General features: G+C 45.1%; 1 protein-coding gene across 1 annotated transcript in view; it reads right to left on the bottom strand.

Moving 5' to 3' along the window:
- Nucleotides 1–6943, bottom strand: part of LOC110486228 (rho-related GTP-binding protein RhoN) — a 35696-nt gene extending 28753 nt beyond the window's left edge. The window contains exons 1-2 of the mRNA XM_036940932.2: nucleotides 6445–6943; nucleotides 5810–5897 (exon numbers count right to left, since the gene is read on the bottom strand). Of these exons, the coding sequence (XP_036796827.2) occupies nucleotides 5810–5897; nucleotides 6445–6546 (190 nt within the window). The 5' untranslated portion in view covers nucleotides 6547–6943. The remainder of the gene's footprint in view (nucleotides 1–5809; nucleotides 5898–6444) is intronic.
- Between the last annotated feature and the right edge of the window lie 10751 nt (nucleotides 6944–17694).

Genomic DNA, 17694 nt, shown 5'->3' with positions numbered 1-17694 from the left:
CTTTGGTGTTTGGGGTTGTTTTATGAATGTGGAAACATGAAAGAAACATACCCTTTTACAATGTGTTGAATTGGATATGTATTAGAGTGTAGGCCGTGTTCTTCAGACAGCGGAACTAAGCGTAGGCGGATCGGGTGAATCTTATACAATGGGTTCTCCTAACCACTTCCGTTTGAAGTGCTCTGATGACATGTAAGGGTTAAGTAGTCCTAAATCATGTCCTAAATATAGTCTGGCTATTGGGCAACACCTTCCCTATTATATTAGGCTTCACTGAAACAATCGTTGTGGAACCGACATCACGCAGTGTTTGACATTCCAATGGGGGGGGGGGGGGGGGGGGGGTCAACAAGGGTGATTTTGAAGGCACAACAACCCTTCAAACCACTCATTTCACACACACACAGACACACAGGTGCACAGTACACTCACCGGCTGTACCTAACCGGTGGGTGTGCCTGCTATGTGCTAATCATCATAAAAACAGGTTTGCGTTTCGGCAGTTCTAACCCCAGGCAGGTCAGTCTAGTGCAGCTGTGTGGGTTAGTCAACAGCAGCTAAGAGGACATACGCTCATCTATTTTCAGGATACTGACAATAAAGATTTAACTTCGAGGGGGGGGGGGACATTTCATGCAAAAACGAACAAACGCTTTGTACAATAAGTGTGTACTCACAAACCCTAAAAGACAAGTGCAGGTAGCAGAAGATGAGGGTAGCATCACAGCGCGACGAGGAAGGGCAAACTAAAGGCTGACTGACGCAGCGCCTCATTGAGGTCATCTTCCCCAGTCATCTCTGTCTAGAACCGTAAATCAACATGGCAATCCGGGCGAGATGCTCATGTCATGTTTCTGCATTCTGAAGGACCCCCAGCTACAGCCAGCCACAATAGAATAGAGGGGAGGGGGGGGGGGGGGGGGATGTTGGTTTCATTTAATCTCTGTTTTGGTTTGTAGCTCTTGCAGATGCTGTTAAAGATGAATCAAGTGGAAAGGGCTAGGAACAGGAAGGCCCTGTGAGCTAAGCGTGTTTATACAGGGCTCTTGATGCCCTAATGGTCCTCTGCACTGAGAATGTGGCTTTTGGTTAAAAACATACTCACCAGAAATGTTGAAAAGTCACTGCGTGCGTGCGTGCGTGTGTGCATGCGTGCGTGTATTGGTTGTGTGGGTGTTTGAAGCTATTTGGCATTATCTCTCAAATCCAAAATATATCACACCACTAATTACAGAAACACCTGTTGTGAGTAAAAGTGTTATAAAATAATCATTCTAAAACATGTGAGGGGTCAAGTAGGCAAGCGGATCATTTCGTTTTTTGAAAGAGGTATTTGGCATTGCCTAACGCCTCTAATGAAATTAGGAATCATTCAAAATATGTGTGAAGCTACAGAATGACTGAGAACATTCTCTGACCCGCAACAGACAAGTCGTTCAACTGTTGAGATAGGAATCGGACGAGGTCAATCAGAGAGGATAGACAGAGACGTGACTGCGGTGTGGGACTGTGGGAGAAGCTGACTGTCGTGAGTTACTTAAGATATTCCCTGGGACAGTCCTTGCTGTGCTGTGAGTGGGAGAATGTTCCAGGCCTGACTTGGAGGAGATAGTTCCCATGGTGCAGCACCACCGTACTGGGACGAGACACAGTTTGACAGTTTGGCTGACGAGCACTATAACCCGCGAGAGTGAGCACCCAGTACGGGTCACTGATTGGTGCACAGACCTATTGCGACCCAGTGTCAGTGTCAGCTTGGCCAATCACCGCTCGGAATGGGGTTAGGAAGGGTGACATTTGAACCCGAGGAGCAACGGCTTGTCAGTCATCGCTGGCTTTTTATAGATCAGTCCTCGCTACTGCTATTTAGATAAGCAAATACACAGATAAACAGACATGCATACACATTCTATGCCCTCTCCCACAACACACACACACACACACACACACACACACACACACATTTGCATTCCTCTCAATCAGTTTCTAATTGACTTGATCCACCAGATGGTCTGTGGCGTAATGCAGGGGGAATACAAAGCAGCTGCCACTTTCCCTCTGGTTCTGGACAGCCATAACGGCCCTGTTGATGTGTCTTTAAAATAAACATCCTATTCACTAAAACACCGGTAAACACACACACACACACACACAGTACCTAGACACAGTCATGGCCCTAATTACATCAACACCTCACCTCTGTTTTCTTCCATCCTGTGAATAATAGAAACCCTGCGGGTCTGGGGAACAACAGATCACAGAGGCTAAACTAATCAATGGTCTACTGCCACACTAAAACAATAGGCACCGTGACCTTGTTAATGGCAATACACGTCCTACCAAGCCCCCTGAGACCTATCAGACCACAGAGGCCGTAAAAGTGTAAATGAGGAGGCTAGACTCCAGCTCCTGAAACAGAACACACCTCAAGGACTCATCAATAATGACTGAATCAGTGATATTCGGAGACCACGGGGAGTCTCTTGTGTTCAACTGATATGTTATTACTAATGCACTCTCCATCTTATTCCACTAACTATGTGGATGGCAGATGGAGTGAAACCAACTGAGCTGATCCTGTTATACAGAGCTGGGTGGTTGTAGACAGTGGTGTAAAGTACTTAAGTAAAAATACTTGAAAGTACTACTTAAGTATTTTTTGGAGTATCTGTACGTTGCTTTACTATTTATATTTTTTGACAACTTTTACTCCACTACATCCCTAAAGAAAAAAATGTACTTTTTTTCTCCATACATTTTCCCTGACACACAAAAGTACTCGTTGTATTTTGACTGCTTAGCAGGACAGGAAAATGGTCCGATTCACACATTTATTAAGAGAACAACCCTGGACATGCCTACTGCCTCTGATCTGACGGACTCACTAAACACACATGCTTCGTTTGTAAACTATGTCTGAGTGTGCCCATGGCTATCCGTACATTTAAGAAACAAGAACAACATGCTGTCCGGTTTGCTTAATGTTAAGAATTTTGTATTATTTATACTTTTACTTTTGAACTTAAGTATATTTTAGCAATTACATTTACTTTTGATACTTAAGTATATTTTTTAAAAATACTTGTATACTTTTACACAAGTATTATATCACTGGGTGACTTTCACTTGAGTCATTTTCTATTAAGGTATCTTTACTTTTACTGAAGTATGACAAATGGGTACTTTTTCTACCACCGGTTATAGATTACAGGAGGCTTTCTACAGACCCTGGTCCTGTGCTACACATGGGTAAGTGGTATAGTAGGTGGTATAGTAAGTGGTATAGTAAGTGGTATAGTGAGTGGTATAGTAAGTGGTGTGGTATAGTGAGTGGTATAGTAAGTGGTATAGTAAGTGGTGTGGTATAGTAAGTGGTATAGTAAGTGGTATAGTAAGTGGTATAGAAGTGTTGTGGTATAGTAAGTGGAATAGTAAGGGGTACAGTAAGTGGTATAGTAAGTGGTATAGTAGGTGGTACAGTAAGTGGTACAATAAGTGGTATAGTAAGTGGTACAGTAAGTGGTATAGTAAGTGGTATAGTAAGTGGTATAGTAAGTGGTATAGAAGTGTTGTGGTATAGTAAGTGGAATAGTAAGTGGTATAGAAGTGGTGTGGTATAGTAAGTGGTATAGTAAGTGGTATAGTAAGGGGTATAGTAAGGGGTACAGTAAGTGGTATAGTAAGTGGTATAGTAGGTGGTACAGTAAGTGGTACAATAAGTGGTATAGTAAGTGGTATAGTAAGTGGTACAGTAAGTGGTATAGTAAGTGGTATAGTAAGTGGTATAGTAAGTGGTATAGAAGTGTTGTGGTATAGTAAGTGGAATAGTAAGTGGTATAGAAGTGGTGTGGTATAGTAAGTGGTATAGTAAGTGGTATAGTAAGGGGTACAGTAAGTGGTATAGTAAGTTGTATAGTAAGTGGTACAGTAAGTGGTATAGTAAGTGGCATAGTAAGTGGTATAGTAAGTGGTACAGTAAGTGGTATAGTAAGTGGTATAGTAAGTGGTATAATAAGTGGTATAGTGGCCATATTGTAGTTTATGAAGGCCAGCAGGGGTTGACTGCATATGCAAATGCTTCTTCACAGTAATTACATAGTGGGTCCAGACAGTGGCCATGCAGCCAGGGTCCAGACAGTGGCCATGCAGCCAGGCAAACGGAGTGGAAAAGACACATGGTCCCTGGCACATGGTCCCTGCTGCTGCCAGCGCACGGGAGAGGGGGCACGACGAGTGAGAGGACAGAAGACGGGGTTACGAGAAAGGTGGAATTAAAAGTATGGGAAAAAGAAGGGCAGGAAGTCCGAGACAGAAACCTGACCTTTCTCTCTTTATTTAAATGTTTGAGTGTTTTTACCATGGGAGAACATCCATTAACTCATTTACATCTGGAGTGAAAACATGAGCCTTCTGTGTTTGGTATGAACCAAAGAGTAAATAGACAGGCATGTGAGCACACACTCTTTGAGTGTGACTTGCTTGAGGCTGGTAGGCTGGGTGGGGGATATCATGTTGGTAGGCGGAGTAAAGGGAGGGGGGGGATATGGTCTCTTTACTGGAGAGGCTAATCATCCATCGTCAGTGATCATCAAAGGGGTTAGATATGGACCGACAGAAGCACAACCCTGCTACCATTACAGAAGCCCCCCGGTCCAAAGCTATGGAGGAGATAAGGTGGACTTCTGACCCACTCAGTCCTGCCTCTCAGCCACAGATACCTCTTCAGCCCTCACTGACAGACTCAAGTAGATTTACTCTCAGGGTCAACACCAGGTCCATCCCACACATAGAAAATCCCCTCAAAAGAAAACACTCTCAGCTATATGACCGTGTAAAACGGCAATACCCCCATCATCACCATCCGTGGTGAGGATGTTTTTAGTTTTAGGAATGTTTATGGCAATAGACAGGGATTCCCATGGGGGTTCAATTACATACCCAGGCTTCTCAGTCACTCAGTCAGAGATGTTTCAGATACTGTTTGACCGGTCAGTGGATCTCTGAACTGCACTTACAGCTTCAGCCTAACGGCCCTGGGCTGTGAGCTGAAACTAGAGAATGGCATTCCACACAGACGGGCCACAATCACCCCCTCTCAAGTCTGGAGATGTGGTCTCAGGGGGGCAACCCCAAATTGCTTTCCCACCATGGAGGGCATCAATATCCTAAACCCCTCAGACAGAAGGTCCATCGCTTGAACCAAACACTGACTGACACATTATAGACAAAGAGGCATAATAAGTCAGTTAACATCCAGACAAACACCATTTGCGGCCATTTGGCACTGATAGGAGTGAATTGAGAGCTAGCGCAACTGTGACCACGGTCAAACACAACAGAAACAGTATGGATGGGTTGAGATAATTTCTGTGGACCAGTCAGTCAGTCGGTTATTCTGCTTCAGCCCCCTCCACTCCCCGACCCCCCTAGCAGTCTTCTAGGCCCCTGGACAGAGCATGGGAACAGGCCAGCCACACGCAGCGCTCCTCAGAGAGAGGAATGCAAACAGAGAGCAGCGCTGAGAGAAAGGACGGGCACAGGAGATTTTCAGCGAAGACAACAATCCTAAATAGCAGATGCCTCAAGCAAAAGTACGCCAGTCAGTTAGTCGTAAGTTGGCATGGTCCAAGCAATTCGTCAGAGAGATGGCTGCTTGAAAACCCCGAAATGATTGAAGCAGCCCCCCCCCCCCCCCCCCCCCCACGGTTGCAGACATGGACTGTCGTCACTGCCAAGCTGAGCAGCCAGAGGGATTGATTTGTCATCAGCCTTGAGGAGATAGACGCAGAGAGAGCAGAAATAGTCTTACCTGACGTGTCCCACATGTTCAACTCAATCCTCTGTTTGTCGATTTCAAAACTGGCCGTGTAGTTTTCAAAAACGGTGGGGACATAGTTCTGGAAAAAGGGGTGCATCTTGATTAGTAAAGCACTAATAGCATAGGCGTAACGTAGGTTAGACGTTCAACTACGTACATGTAATGTATCATACAAATATACAGACTCAAATAAAATAATGTAGGTCTAGTTTCCAATAACACCAAGCGGAAATTGAATACACTCCGAAGTACATTATATGAGTCTATATTGTTCAATCAATAATAATAATAGCCATTTTGTTTTTAAAGGTGCTCATTATTTCCCTGTCTTTCAGTTTCCGTCTCTCTCTCTCTCTCTAGAGAAATGTCTAACGCAGGTGCGTGTACACCTCTGGCTCATAATTTAAATCAAGACATTTGGGGTTAGATGATTAGAATAAAAAAGCTCTTGTCGCTCTCTTTGGTTTGGTGTATGTCTTGACATTCATTTTTGCTTCATTCACAAACTGCGATGACCTACAGTACACCTACCACTCTTAAATGATCCAGGTGCCTGTTTTCAAGTGTTGACATTCGTGTTCATAACGCAAGACTCCATTGCCTATAATATATATCAGGACACTTACCTCGGGATAGCAGTCCTTCGCAAAAACATGTAGGAGCGCCGTTTTACCACATTGCGTATCTCCGACCACCACGATCTTACAGCGGCTGCCTTGACTTTCCATCTTTGTCAGTGTGTCTGTTCTGGACGCGGATCGGTTTCATTCACCACCCGATGTGGATATAAGGAACTCAAGGAAAAACCAGCAGGTACATGCCCCGGTTGTGGCGCGCCCTACTATGTGTCCTCCCCCGGTTGTCCTCCTCTGTCCACCCCGTGAAGCCCTCGGTTCCCACCGTTACACTAGCTATCCTCTCTATGCCGGTTTACACCCGCTTTGCTCGCCTCAGCACTCAGCAGCAGCACGCGGGTCCCTCCCTTCAAACTCGACTTTTTAATTGGCCACGCCTTGCCCGTACACGCGTTCCGACGAGACCGAGTTGGTCCTCGTGCCTCTGTGATCATTTACTTGTTCGGTAGCTTGTCTCTTTACTTGTCCTTCCGTGACACACGTCTTCATTATTTGTTGTCGAAAGATGATTAATATTATACTTGGGCTACATCTCCTGGCCTTTATTTATAGCCTTGAGGATTATGTTTAGGTACACATTTCAACGAATATATTGACTGTTTATTACATAGTTATAAACTTTAATACTAGACGAATAATTAGCCTAACAGGTTATAAACGGCTTATAAACCCTTTAGAAATTATGTATAGGTCTAAAGTATATCTTAATGTTAACTGGGAGTGTCTTATACATTCTCAAAACAAATGAAAAGGAAAGTATTTTTGTATTATGCATTGCTATACAACACTCATTCCGTGACCTCCAACTGCTTTTAAATGCTAGTAAAACTAAATGCATGCTCTTCAACCGATTGCTGCCCGCCTCCGCCCACCAGACTGGCATCACTACTCTGGACGGTTTGGACTAAGAATATGTGGACAACTACAAATACCTAGGTGTCTGGTTAGACTTTAAACTCTCCTTCCAGACTCACATTAAACATCTCCAATCCTAAATTAAATCTAGAATCAGCTTCCTATTTTGCAACAAAGCCTCCTTCACTCATGCTGCCAAACATATCCTCGAAAAACTGACTATTCAATCGATCCTTGACTTCGGAGATGTAATTTACAAAATAGTGTCCAACACTCTACTCAGCAAATTGGATGTAGTCTATCACAGTGCAAACCGTTTTGTCACCAAAGCCCCAAATACTACCCACAACTGTGACCTGTATGCTCTCATTGGCTGGCCCTCGTTACATATTTGTCGCCAAACCCACTGGCTCCAGGTCGTCTTTGCTAGGTAAAGCCCCGCATTATCTCAGCTCACTGTTCACCATAGCAACACCCACCCGTAGCACGCGCTCCAGTAGGTATATTTCCCTGGTCATCCCCAAAGCCAACACCTCCTTTGGCCGCCTTTCCGTCCAGTTCTCTGCTGCCAGTGACTGGAACTAATTGTAAAAATCACTGAAGCTGGAGAGGTATATCTCCCTCTCTAACTTTAAGCATCAGCTGTCAGAGCAGCTTACCGATCACTGTACCTGTACACAGCTCATCTGTAAATAGCACACCCAACTACCTCATCCCCATATTGTTATAATTTTTTTGTTGTTGCTATTTTGCACCCTAGTATCCCTACTTGCACATCATCATCTGCATACCTACAGTTGAAGTCTGAAGTTTACATACATTTAAACTCAATTCTTGACATTTAATCCAAGTAAAAATGTCCTGTTTTAGGTCAGTTAGGATCACCACTTTATTTTAAGAATGTGAAATGTCAGAATAATAGTAGGGAGAATGATTTATTTCAGCTTTTATTTCTTTCATCACATTCCCAGTGGGTCAGAAGTTTACATACACTCAATTTGTATTTGGTAGCATTGCCTTTAAATTGTTTAACTTGGGTCAAATGTTTTGGGAATCCTTCCATAAGCGTCCCACAATAAGGTGGGTGAATTTTGGCCCATTCCGCCTGACAGAGCTGGTGTAACTGAGTCAGGTTTGTAGGCCTCCTTGCTCACACATGCTTTTTCAGTTCTGCCCACAAATTTTCTTTGGGATTGAGGTCAGGGCTTTGTGATAGCCACTCCAATACCTTGACTTTGTTGTCCTTCAGCCATTTTGCCACAACTTTGGAAGTATGCTTGGGGTCATTGTCCATTTGGAAGATCCATTTGCGACCAAGCTTTAACTTCCTGACTGGTGTCTTGAGATGTTGCTTCAATATATAGCCACATAATTCCGTCCTCATGATGCCATCTATTTTGTGAAGTGCACCAGTCCTTCCTGCAGCAAAGTACCCCAACAACATGATGCTGCCACCCCCGTGCTTCACGGTTAGGATGGTGTTCTTCGGCTTGCAAGCGCCCCCCTTTTTCCTCCAAACATAACGATGGCCATTATGGCCAAACAGTTCTATTTTTGTTTCATCAGACCAGAGGACATTTCTCCAAAAAGTACGATCTTTGTCCCCATGTGCAGTTGCAAACCGTAGTCTGGCTTTTTTATGGTGGTTTTGGAGCAGTGGCTTCTTCCTTGCTTAGCGGCCTTTCAGATTATGTCGATATAGGACTCGTTTTACTGTGGATATAGATACTTTTGTACCTGTTTCCTCCAGCATCTTCACAAGGTCCTTTGCTGTTGTTCTGGGATTGATTTGCAATTTTCGCACCATTGTACGTTCATCTCTAGGAGACAGAACGCGTCTTCTCCTTCCTGAGCGGTATGACGGTTGCGTGGTCACATGGTGTTAATGCTTGTGCACTATTGTTTGTACAGATGAACGTGGCACCTTCAGGCATTTGGAAATTGCTCCCAAGGATGAACCAGACTTGTGGAGGTCTACAATTTTTTTCTGAGGTCTTGCCTGATTTCTATTGATTTCCCCATGATGTAAAGCAAAGAGGCACTGAGTTTGAAGGTAGGCCTTGAAATACATCTACGGGTACCCCTCCAATTGACTCAAATGATGTCAATTAGCCTATCAGAAGCTTCTAAAGCCATGACATCATTTTATGACATTTTCCTAGCTGTTTAAAGGCACAGTCAACTTAGTGTATGTAAACTTCTGACCCACTGGAATTGTGATACAGTGAAATAATCTGTCTGTAAACTGTCTGTAAACTGTCTGTCTGTAATCTGTCTGTAAACAAATTACTTGTGTCATGCACAAAGTACATGTCCTAACCGACTTGCCAAAACTATAGTTTGTTAACAAGAAATTTGTGAAGTGGTTGAAAAACACGTTTTAATGACTCCAACCTAAGTGTATGTAAACTTCCGACTTCAACTGTATCACTCCAGTGTTAATGCTAAATTGTAATTATTCCGCCTCTATGGCCTATTTATTGCCTTACCTCCCCAATTTTACTACATTTGCACACACTGTACATAGATTTTTCTATTGTGTTATTGACTGTACATTTGTTTATCTCATGTGTAACTTTGTGTTGTTGTTTTTGTCACACTGCTTTGCTTTATCTTGGCCAGGTCGCAGTTGTAAATGAGAACTTGTTCTCAACTGGCCTACCTGGTTAAATAAAGGTGAAATAAATAAAGTAGGTAGACTACAACTATGGGTGATGAAGCGTGTATGGTGTGATGGATCATGTCAGGGTGGGGACCGGGGATTTAGTAGATAGCTAGAGGACAGCGAACAAAGCCACTGGTAATAAGTAATAAGGATCAGTTATCACTGTATCTTGAAGCATCATGTTGGGGAAGTTGAAAGTCTTAACCCACTCAACCCAACCCTGTCTTTATGCATATCAATGGATCACTTCCCTATCCAAAACTCAAATTGCCTCATTTGGAAGCTCTTCGATTGATACGTCCATGTTTTTGGTAACGTTGTTGTTTCAAGTGAGATATAAGTGCCACCTGAGGCAGACCCGCTTACAATTCAGTGAGGTCACGTACTGGTTGTTACTTACGTTTTTCTACAGGCTTTTACTGCCTCCCTTTGGTGAGGAGTGGTATTTTAATTATAGGAAAAGAAACCCACCCTCAGCCACCAGCCCACTGTACCGCCAGCGTGTGCATCTTTCCGAAAGATTACTGGACCAAGAATATACTGTTTTGGGGGGTTTCAAGGCAGCCTAAATTATTCATAAGTAATATATAATATAATTGTATGATACAGACTACCTTTAACAAGTCTGTCAGACATGAGGTACAGAGAGTACCATGACATGGCTGTGTGAGCTCCCCTCCCCTCCTGTCTATGACTAACTCCACTCTCTGATACAGTCTTATATTTTAACCCAGAGTTAAACGCAATGAGCTGTGCAGTGCTTCTTCTGAGCAGGAGGTGGACACAGAGCATGGTCTCTCTCTGGTTCAGTGGTGGCAATGTACGAAAGTAACTTTTTCCAGTGTTCCATAATTCTATGAAATATGACTTATAATTTAAAAAACAATATGAGTGAAATAGCTTTCATTCCCAAAAATTGTAATTAAGTATGTTAAAAAAAAAGCTTTTCTACCCTTGCTTGGACTGGTCACAACAACAGAATGGTGTGAGAATATCCAGGGCCTTCAGAAAGTATTCACATTCTGGACTTTTTTCCACATTTTGTTTTTGTTACAGCCTGAATTTAATATGGATTACATTTAGATTTTGAATCACTGGCCTACACACAGTACCCCATAATGTCAAAGTGGAATTGTGATTTTAGACATTTTTACACATTAATTCAAAATGAAAATCTGAAATGTCTTGAGTCAATAAGTATTCAACTCTTTTGTTATGGCAAGTCTAAATAAGTCGAGGAGTAAAAATATGCTTAACAAGTCACATAATACGTTGAATGGACTAATTCTGTGTACAATAATAGTGTTTAACATGATTTTTTGAATGACTACCTCATCTCTGTAGCCCACACTTAAAATTATGTTCGGCAGTGAATTTCAAACACAGATTCAACCACAAAGACCAGAGAAGTTATCCAATGCCTCGAAAAGAAGGGCACCTATTGGTAGATGGGTGAACTTTTATAAAAGCAGACATTGAATATCCCTTTGAGCATGGTGAAGAGATTATTTACACTTAAAACCAGTCACTACAAAGCAATGGGGCGTTCTTTTGATAAGTACTTTTGGGTGTCAGGGAAAATGTACGGAGTAAGAAGTATATACTTTTCTTTAGGAATGTAGTGAAGTAAAAGTAAAAGTATAAATAAAAAAGCAAAATATATATAATATAATAAAGCAAATATAAATATTAAAGTACAGATACTTAAAAAAAAAAACTTAATTAGTAATTTCAAATATTTTTTACTTACAGTTGGAGTCGGAAGTTTACATACACTTAGGTTGGAGTCATTAAAACTCATTTTTCAACCACTCCACACATTTCTTGTTAATAAACTATAGTTTTGGCAAGTCAGTTAGGACATCTACTTTGTGCATGACACAAGTAACAATTGTTTACACACACATTTTTTCTTATATTTACATACACTAAGTTGACTTTACCTTTAAACAGCTTGGAAAAATCCAGAAAATTATGTTATGGCTTTAGAAGCTTCTGATGGGCTAATTGACATCATTTGAGTCAATTGGAGGTGTACCTGTGGATGTATTTCAAGGCCTACCTTCAAACTCAGTGCCTCTTTGCTTGACATCATGGGGAAATCAAAAGAAATCAGCCAAGACCTCAGAAAAAAATAGACCTCCACAAGTCTGGTTCATCCTTGGGAGCAATTTCCAAACGTCTGAAGATGCCACGTTCATCTGTACAAACAATATATATTAAAGCAACATCTCAAGATGTTAAAGCTTGATCGCAAATGGGTCTTCCAAATGGACAATGATCCCAAGCATACTTCCAAAGTTGTGGCAAAATGACTTAAGGACAACAAAGTCAAGTTATTGGAGTGGCCATCACAAAGCCCTGACCTCAATCCTATATAAAATTTGTGGGCAGAACTGAAAAAGCATGTGCTAGCAAGGAGGCCTACAAACCTGACTCAGTTACACCAGCTCTGTCAGGAGGAATGGGCCAAAATTCACCCAACGTATTGTGGGAAGCGTGTGGAAAGCTACCCAAAACATTTGACCCAAGTTAAACAATTTAAAGGCAATGCTACCAAAACTAATTGAGTGTATGTAAACTGCTGACACATTGGGAAAGCTGGAATAAATCATTCTCTCTACTATTATTCTGACATTTCACATTCTTAAAATAAAGTGGTGATCCTAACTGACCTAAAACAAGCAATTTTTACTAGGATTGAATGTCAGGCTTGAATGTCAGGAATTGTGAAAAAAACTGAGTTTAAATGTATTTGGCTAAAGTGGATGTAAACTTCCGACTTCAACTGTAAGTACTTTACACCACTGCTACAAAGATACTGGCATCCTTCCTAATCCAGTTGCCAGAGAGGAAAGAAACAGCTCACTGACTTTGCCATGAGGCCAATGGTTACTTTAAAGGAGGTACAGAGTTTAATGGCTGTGATAGGAGAAAACTGAGGATTGTTGAAACAACATTGTAGTTACTCCACAATACTGTCCTAAATGACAGGGTGAAAATAATTAAAATTAACTTTATTTCCTGAATACAAAACGTTGTGTTTGGGGTAAATTCAGCACAACACAGCACAGCACAACACAACACAACACAACACAACACTGAGTAACCCTCTTTATGTTATCTAACATGGTAATGGCTGCATCATGTTTTTCACACCCTGATCTGTTTCACCTGTCTTTTTGCTTGTTTCCACCCCCCTCCAGGTGTCACCCATCTTCCTCATTATCCTCAATGTATTTATACCTATGTTCTCTGTTTGTCTGTTGCCAGTTCGTCTTGTCTTGTTAGGTCTTACCAGGGTATTTTACCGTCTCCCTGCTTTCTCAAGTTCTGTTTCCTAGTTTTCCTGGTTCCTGACCATTCTGCTTGCCCTGACCCCGAGCCTGCTGTACTTGCCTGACTCTGACCCGTTCACGAACCTCTGCCTGTCCTGACCGCGAGCCTGCTGTTCTGTACCTTATTGACTCTGCCCTGGATTACGGACCTCTGCCTGCCTTTGACCTGTCTTTTGCCTGCCCCCTATTTGGGTCAATAAACATCTGTGACTCTAGCTGTCTGCATCTGGGTCTTATCCTGAGTTCTGATAGTACAAACTGGCCATGACTGACCGGGCAGACTCAGACCAGCTCCACAATGCTGTCTCCCTGCAAGGAGCCACCATTGGATGACATGAGGAGTTACTGCAATGTCTTATGGAGGGAATCCAAACTCTGGCAGGACACCATGACCAGGAATTCGATACATTGCTGAAGCAATTCCGCGGACTCCCCACTGGGCAGCGGGTCACACCCGTAATCTCTCAGCCTACCCCAGTGTCCCGAGAACCCCGCTTACCTCCTCTGGAGTGCTACGCTGGAGATTCCGGATAGCGTACATCATAACGCTGATGTCCGGGAGGCCCCTCGCCTGGGCCTCGGGGATATGGGAGCAACAGTCCGCCGTCTGCCTCAGTCTGGAGGACTTTGTGGAGGAAGTTCAGAAGGTGTTTGACTCTCCATTGTTCGGGAGAGAGGATACTCGCAAGCTGCTCCAGCTACGTCAAGACTCCCATAGTGTGGCAGACTATGCAGTGGATTTTCGCACATTGTCGGCTAAGAGTGCATGGAACCCGGAAGCATTGTTCGACATTTTCCTTCACGGATTATCGGAAGTGATCAAAGATGAGCTCGCAGCCTGGGAGCTGCCCATAAACCTTAACTCCCTCATAGCCTTGACCATCTGGATCGATGGGAATCTGTGCCCTGTCACCCTCATTCGCCCTCGATTCCCACCTCGCCTCCGAAGAACCCAGAGACCCTCGAAGTCTACATGTCCGAGTGAACCCGACGTCACCTGAGTTCTCTCGGGAATCACCTAGGGCTGCCGACTCGCCTTCGTCGGAGTCCATGCGCCTGGGCAGGGCTAGATTGACTCCAGCTGAGCGCTTACGCCCACTCCACACACAGCGCTGACTATATTGTGGAGCTACAGGACATTTCGTAGCTGCCTGCCCATTAAAACCCAGGCTCATCAGAAGGGGCGAGTACTCTGGTGGGCCATACAGAGAACTTTTCCTCTCCCCTTACTCACACCCCTTTCCATTACCATCCTGCTGTGGTGGATCCAATCGAAATCTCTCCGGGTACTCATCAACTCTGGGGCCGATGAGAGTTTTTTGGACTCTACCCTGGCGTCCGAGCTGGGCATCCCCATTCAGCCTCTCTCCATTTCCATGAATGTTAGAGCTATGGACGGGCGCTCTATAGGCTGGATCACTCACAATACCACTCCCATCAACCTACGAGTGACAGGGAACCAGAGCGAGGCAATCCAATGTACGCTGATTAAGTCTCCTCAGGTTCCCTTGGTATTGGGAACCCTCCAGCGACACAATCCCATCATAGACTGGACTGCTGCCGTTATGGGCTGGAGCCCGTTCTGCCACCCACATTGTCTGTAATCAGTGCAGCTTGCCCCGGGACATCTTCCTGTGGGCTCGGAATTTGCCCCGGCCTTTCCGCCATTCCCGCGGAGTACCAGGACCTCTGGGAGGTTTTCAGTAAATCCCGGGCCACTTCACCTACCCTATGACTGCGGGATTGACCTTCTCCCAGGCACCACACCACGCCAGGGATGACTGTATTCTCTGTTGGGTCCGTAGACCAAGGCTATGTAGACCTACATTGAGGGTATATCTGTCCTGCAGGGTATATCCGTCCTTCTGCATCCCCCGCCGGTGCAGGGTTCTTCTTTGTGGAGAGCAAGGACAAAACCCTGTGCCTGTGCATCGACTACCGGGCCTCAATGACATCATGGTGAAGAACCGCTACCACTTATCGCCTTGGCCTTCGAGCCGCTCGAGAAGCCACCATTTCCTCCAAGTTTGACCTGCGGAACACCTACCATCTGGTGCGGATAAGAGAAGGGGACAAGTGGAAGACTGCCTTTAACACGGCCAGCGGCCACTATGAATACCTGGTCATTCCATTTGGACGTACCAACGCTCCAGCTGTGTTCCAGGCCCTGGTTAATGACGTTCTCTGTGACATGTTTTCGTCTACCTTGATGACATCCTAGTTTTCTCCCACTCAGCCTAAGAACATGTGCTCCATTTCCTACAGGTCCTCCAGTGCCTCCCGGAGAACCAGCATTTTGTGAAAGCGGAGAAATGCGAATTCCATCGCTCCACCATCCCCTTCATTGGTTACATCATCGCTGCAGGGAATGTACAGATGGATCCCGGGAAGGTGAGAGAGGTGGTGGATTGGTCCCAGCCTATGTCCAGAGTGCAGCAGCAAAGCACCACTGCTCCCATATTGGTTCATCCTGACTGTCTCGTCAGTTCACGGTGGAGGCTGATGCTTCGGATGTCAGAGTGGGGGCTGTCCTGTTTCAGCATTCTGCCCTGGACCACAAGTTACATTTCTGCGACTTCTTCTCCCATTGCCTCAATGCCACGGAGAGGAACTACGATGTGGGGAATCGTGAGCTTCTCACCGTGAAGATGGCGTTGGAGGAGTGGAGACACTGGTTGGAGGGGGCGGAACATCCGTTCATTGTGTGGACGGACCACAAGAACCTGGAATATCTCCGCACCGCCAACCGTCTCAATTCAAGGCTAGGTGGGCCCTGCTTTTCACCCGGTTTAACTCCTCCCTCTCATACCGACCAGGATCCAAGAACATCAAGCCGGATGTGCTGTCACGGCGCTATAGCCCCGCGGCTACACCCTCTGACCCCGAGACCATCCTTCCCACTTCATGTCTGGCGATGGCACTCAGCTTGGGAATAGGGGAGCAGGTCTGTGAGGCGCGGCATTCCCAGCCGAACCCCGGGGTAGCCCAGATGACCAGATATTTATACCTTCCGCTCCTTGGTCCTGGAGTGGGCCCACTCCTCCAGGCTTGCCTGCCACCCAGGCTCCTGTTGGACCCTGGCCTTTGTGCGACAATGCTTTTGGTGGCCTACCATGATCCCGGACGTCTCCACGTTTGTCATCGCCTGCACGTTTGTGCCCAGGACAAGACTCCTTAGCAAGCTCTGGCTGGTCTTCTTCAACCACTGCCTGTCCCTCACCGTCCTGGTCACACATATCCCTGGACTTCGTCACGGGTCTTCCCCAGTCTGATGGCAACACCGCCATCCTGACAGTAGTGGACCGGTTTTCCAAAACCGCACACTTCATTCCTCAGCTACAATCTGCCAAAGAGAAGGCCCAGCTCATGGTGCAGCACGTCTTCTGGATCCATGGACTCCCGGTGGACATGGTCTCCGACCGGGGTCCTCAGTTCTTGTCCTGGTTCTGGAAGGCGTTCTGCACGCTCATTGGGTCGTCGGCCAGTCTGTCCGCTGGTTTCCACCCACAGTCCAATGGTCAGTTGGAGCGAGCCAATCAAGACCTGGAGACGACTCTTCACTGCCTTGTCTCCTCCAACCCCACCACCTGGAGCCAGCAAACTGTGTGGGTTGAATACACCTGCAACACCCTCCCCTGCTCTAATACTGGGCTCTCGCCTTTCGAGTGTTCCCTGGGTTATCAGCACACGCTCTTCCCAGAGCAAGAGGAAGAGGTCGGCATACCCTCGGCCCAGAAGTTTGTTCTCCGCTGTCACCGTACCTGAAAGAGAGCCCGGTCGGCTCTTCTCAAGACCCCCTCCAGGTATCGCCGACAAGCGCACCACCACCGTACCCCGGCTCCCTGGTATCGTGGGTATGAGGGTATGGCTGTCCACTCTTTACCTGCCCCTCCGGGCTGAGTCCCACAAACTTTCCCCCTGCTTTATCGGCCCTTTCCACATCTGCAAGATCATTAGCCTGTCTGCTGCTCGTCTTCTGTTGCCCCGTACCCTCCATATTCATCCACTTTTCATGTGTCTAGGATTAAACCTATATTTCAACACCCTTTGTCTCCTATTTGCCTTTGATCTGTCTTTTGCCTGCCCCCTGTTTGGGTCATCTGTGACTCTGGATCTTATCCTGAGTTCTGATAATGTTATGAGTATGCTTGTCATCGGCAACAACTAGGCAACACATTTATGTATATATATATTATATATAAAAAGAAACAGAATAGCGCTAAGCACAGGCACAATCCTACAGAAAAACCTGGTTCAGTTTCCTTTCCAACAGACACTGGGAGACAAATTAACTTTTCAACAGGACAATAACCTAAAACACAAGGCCAAAAATAACCTGGAGTTGCTAACCAAGATGACATTGAATGTTTCTGAGTGGCCTAG

This window comes from Oncorhynchus mykiss, chromosome 13 (genome assembly GCF_057628025.1).
Source record: "Oncorhynchus mykiss isolate SJ-2025 chromosome 13, ASM5762802v1, whole genome shotgun sequence".
Lineage (NCBI taxonomy): Eukaryota > Metazoa > Chordata > Actinopteri > Salmoniformes > Salmonidae > Oncorhynchus > Oncorhynchus mykiss.
The sequence above is the reverse complement of the archived record's forward strand: the minus strand, read 5'-3'. Positions and strand labels throughout refer to the sequence as shown.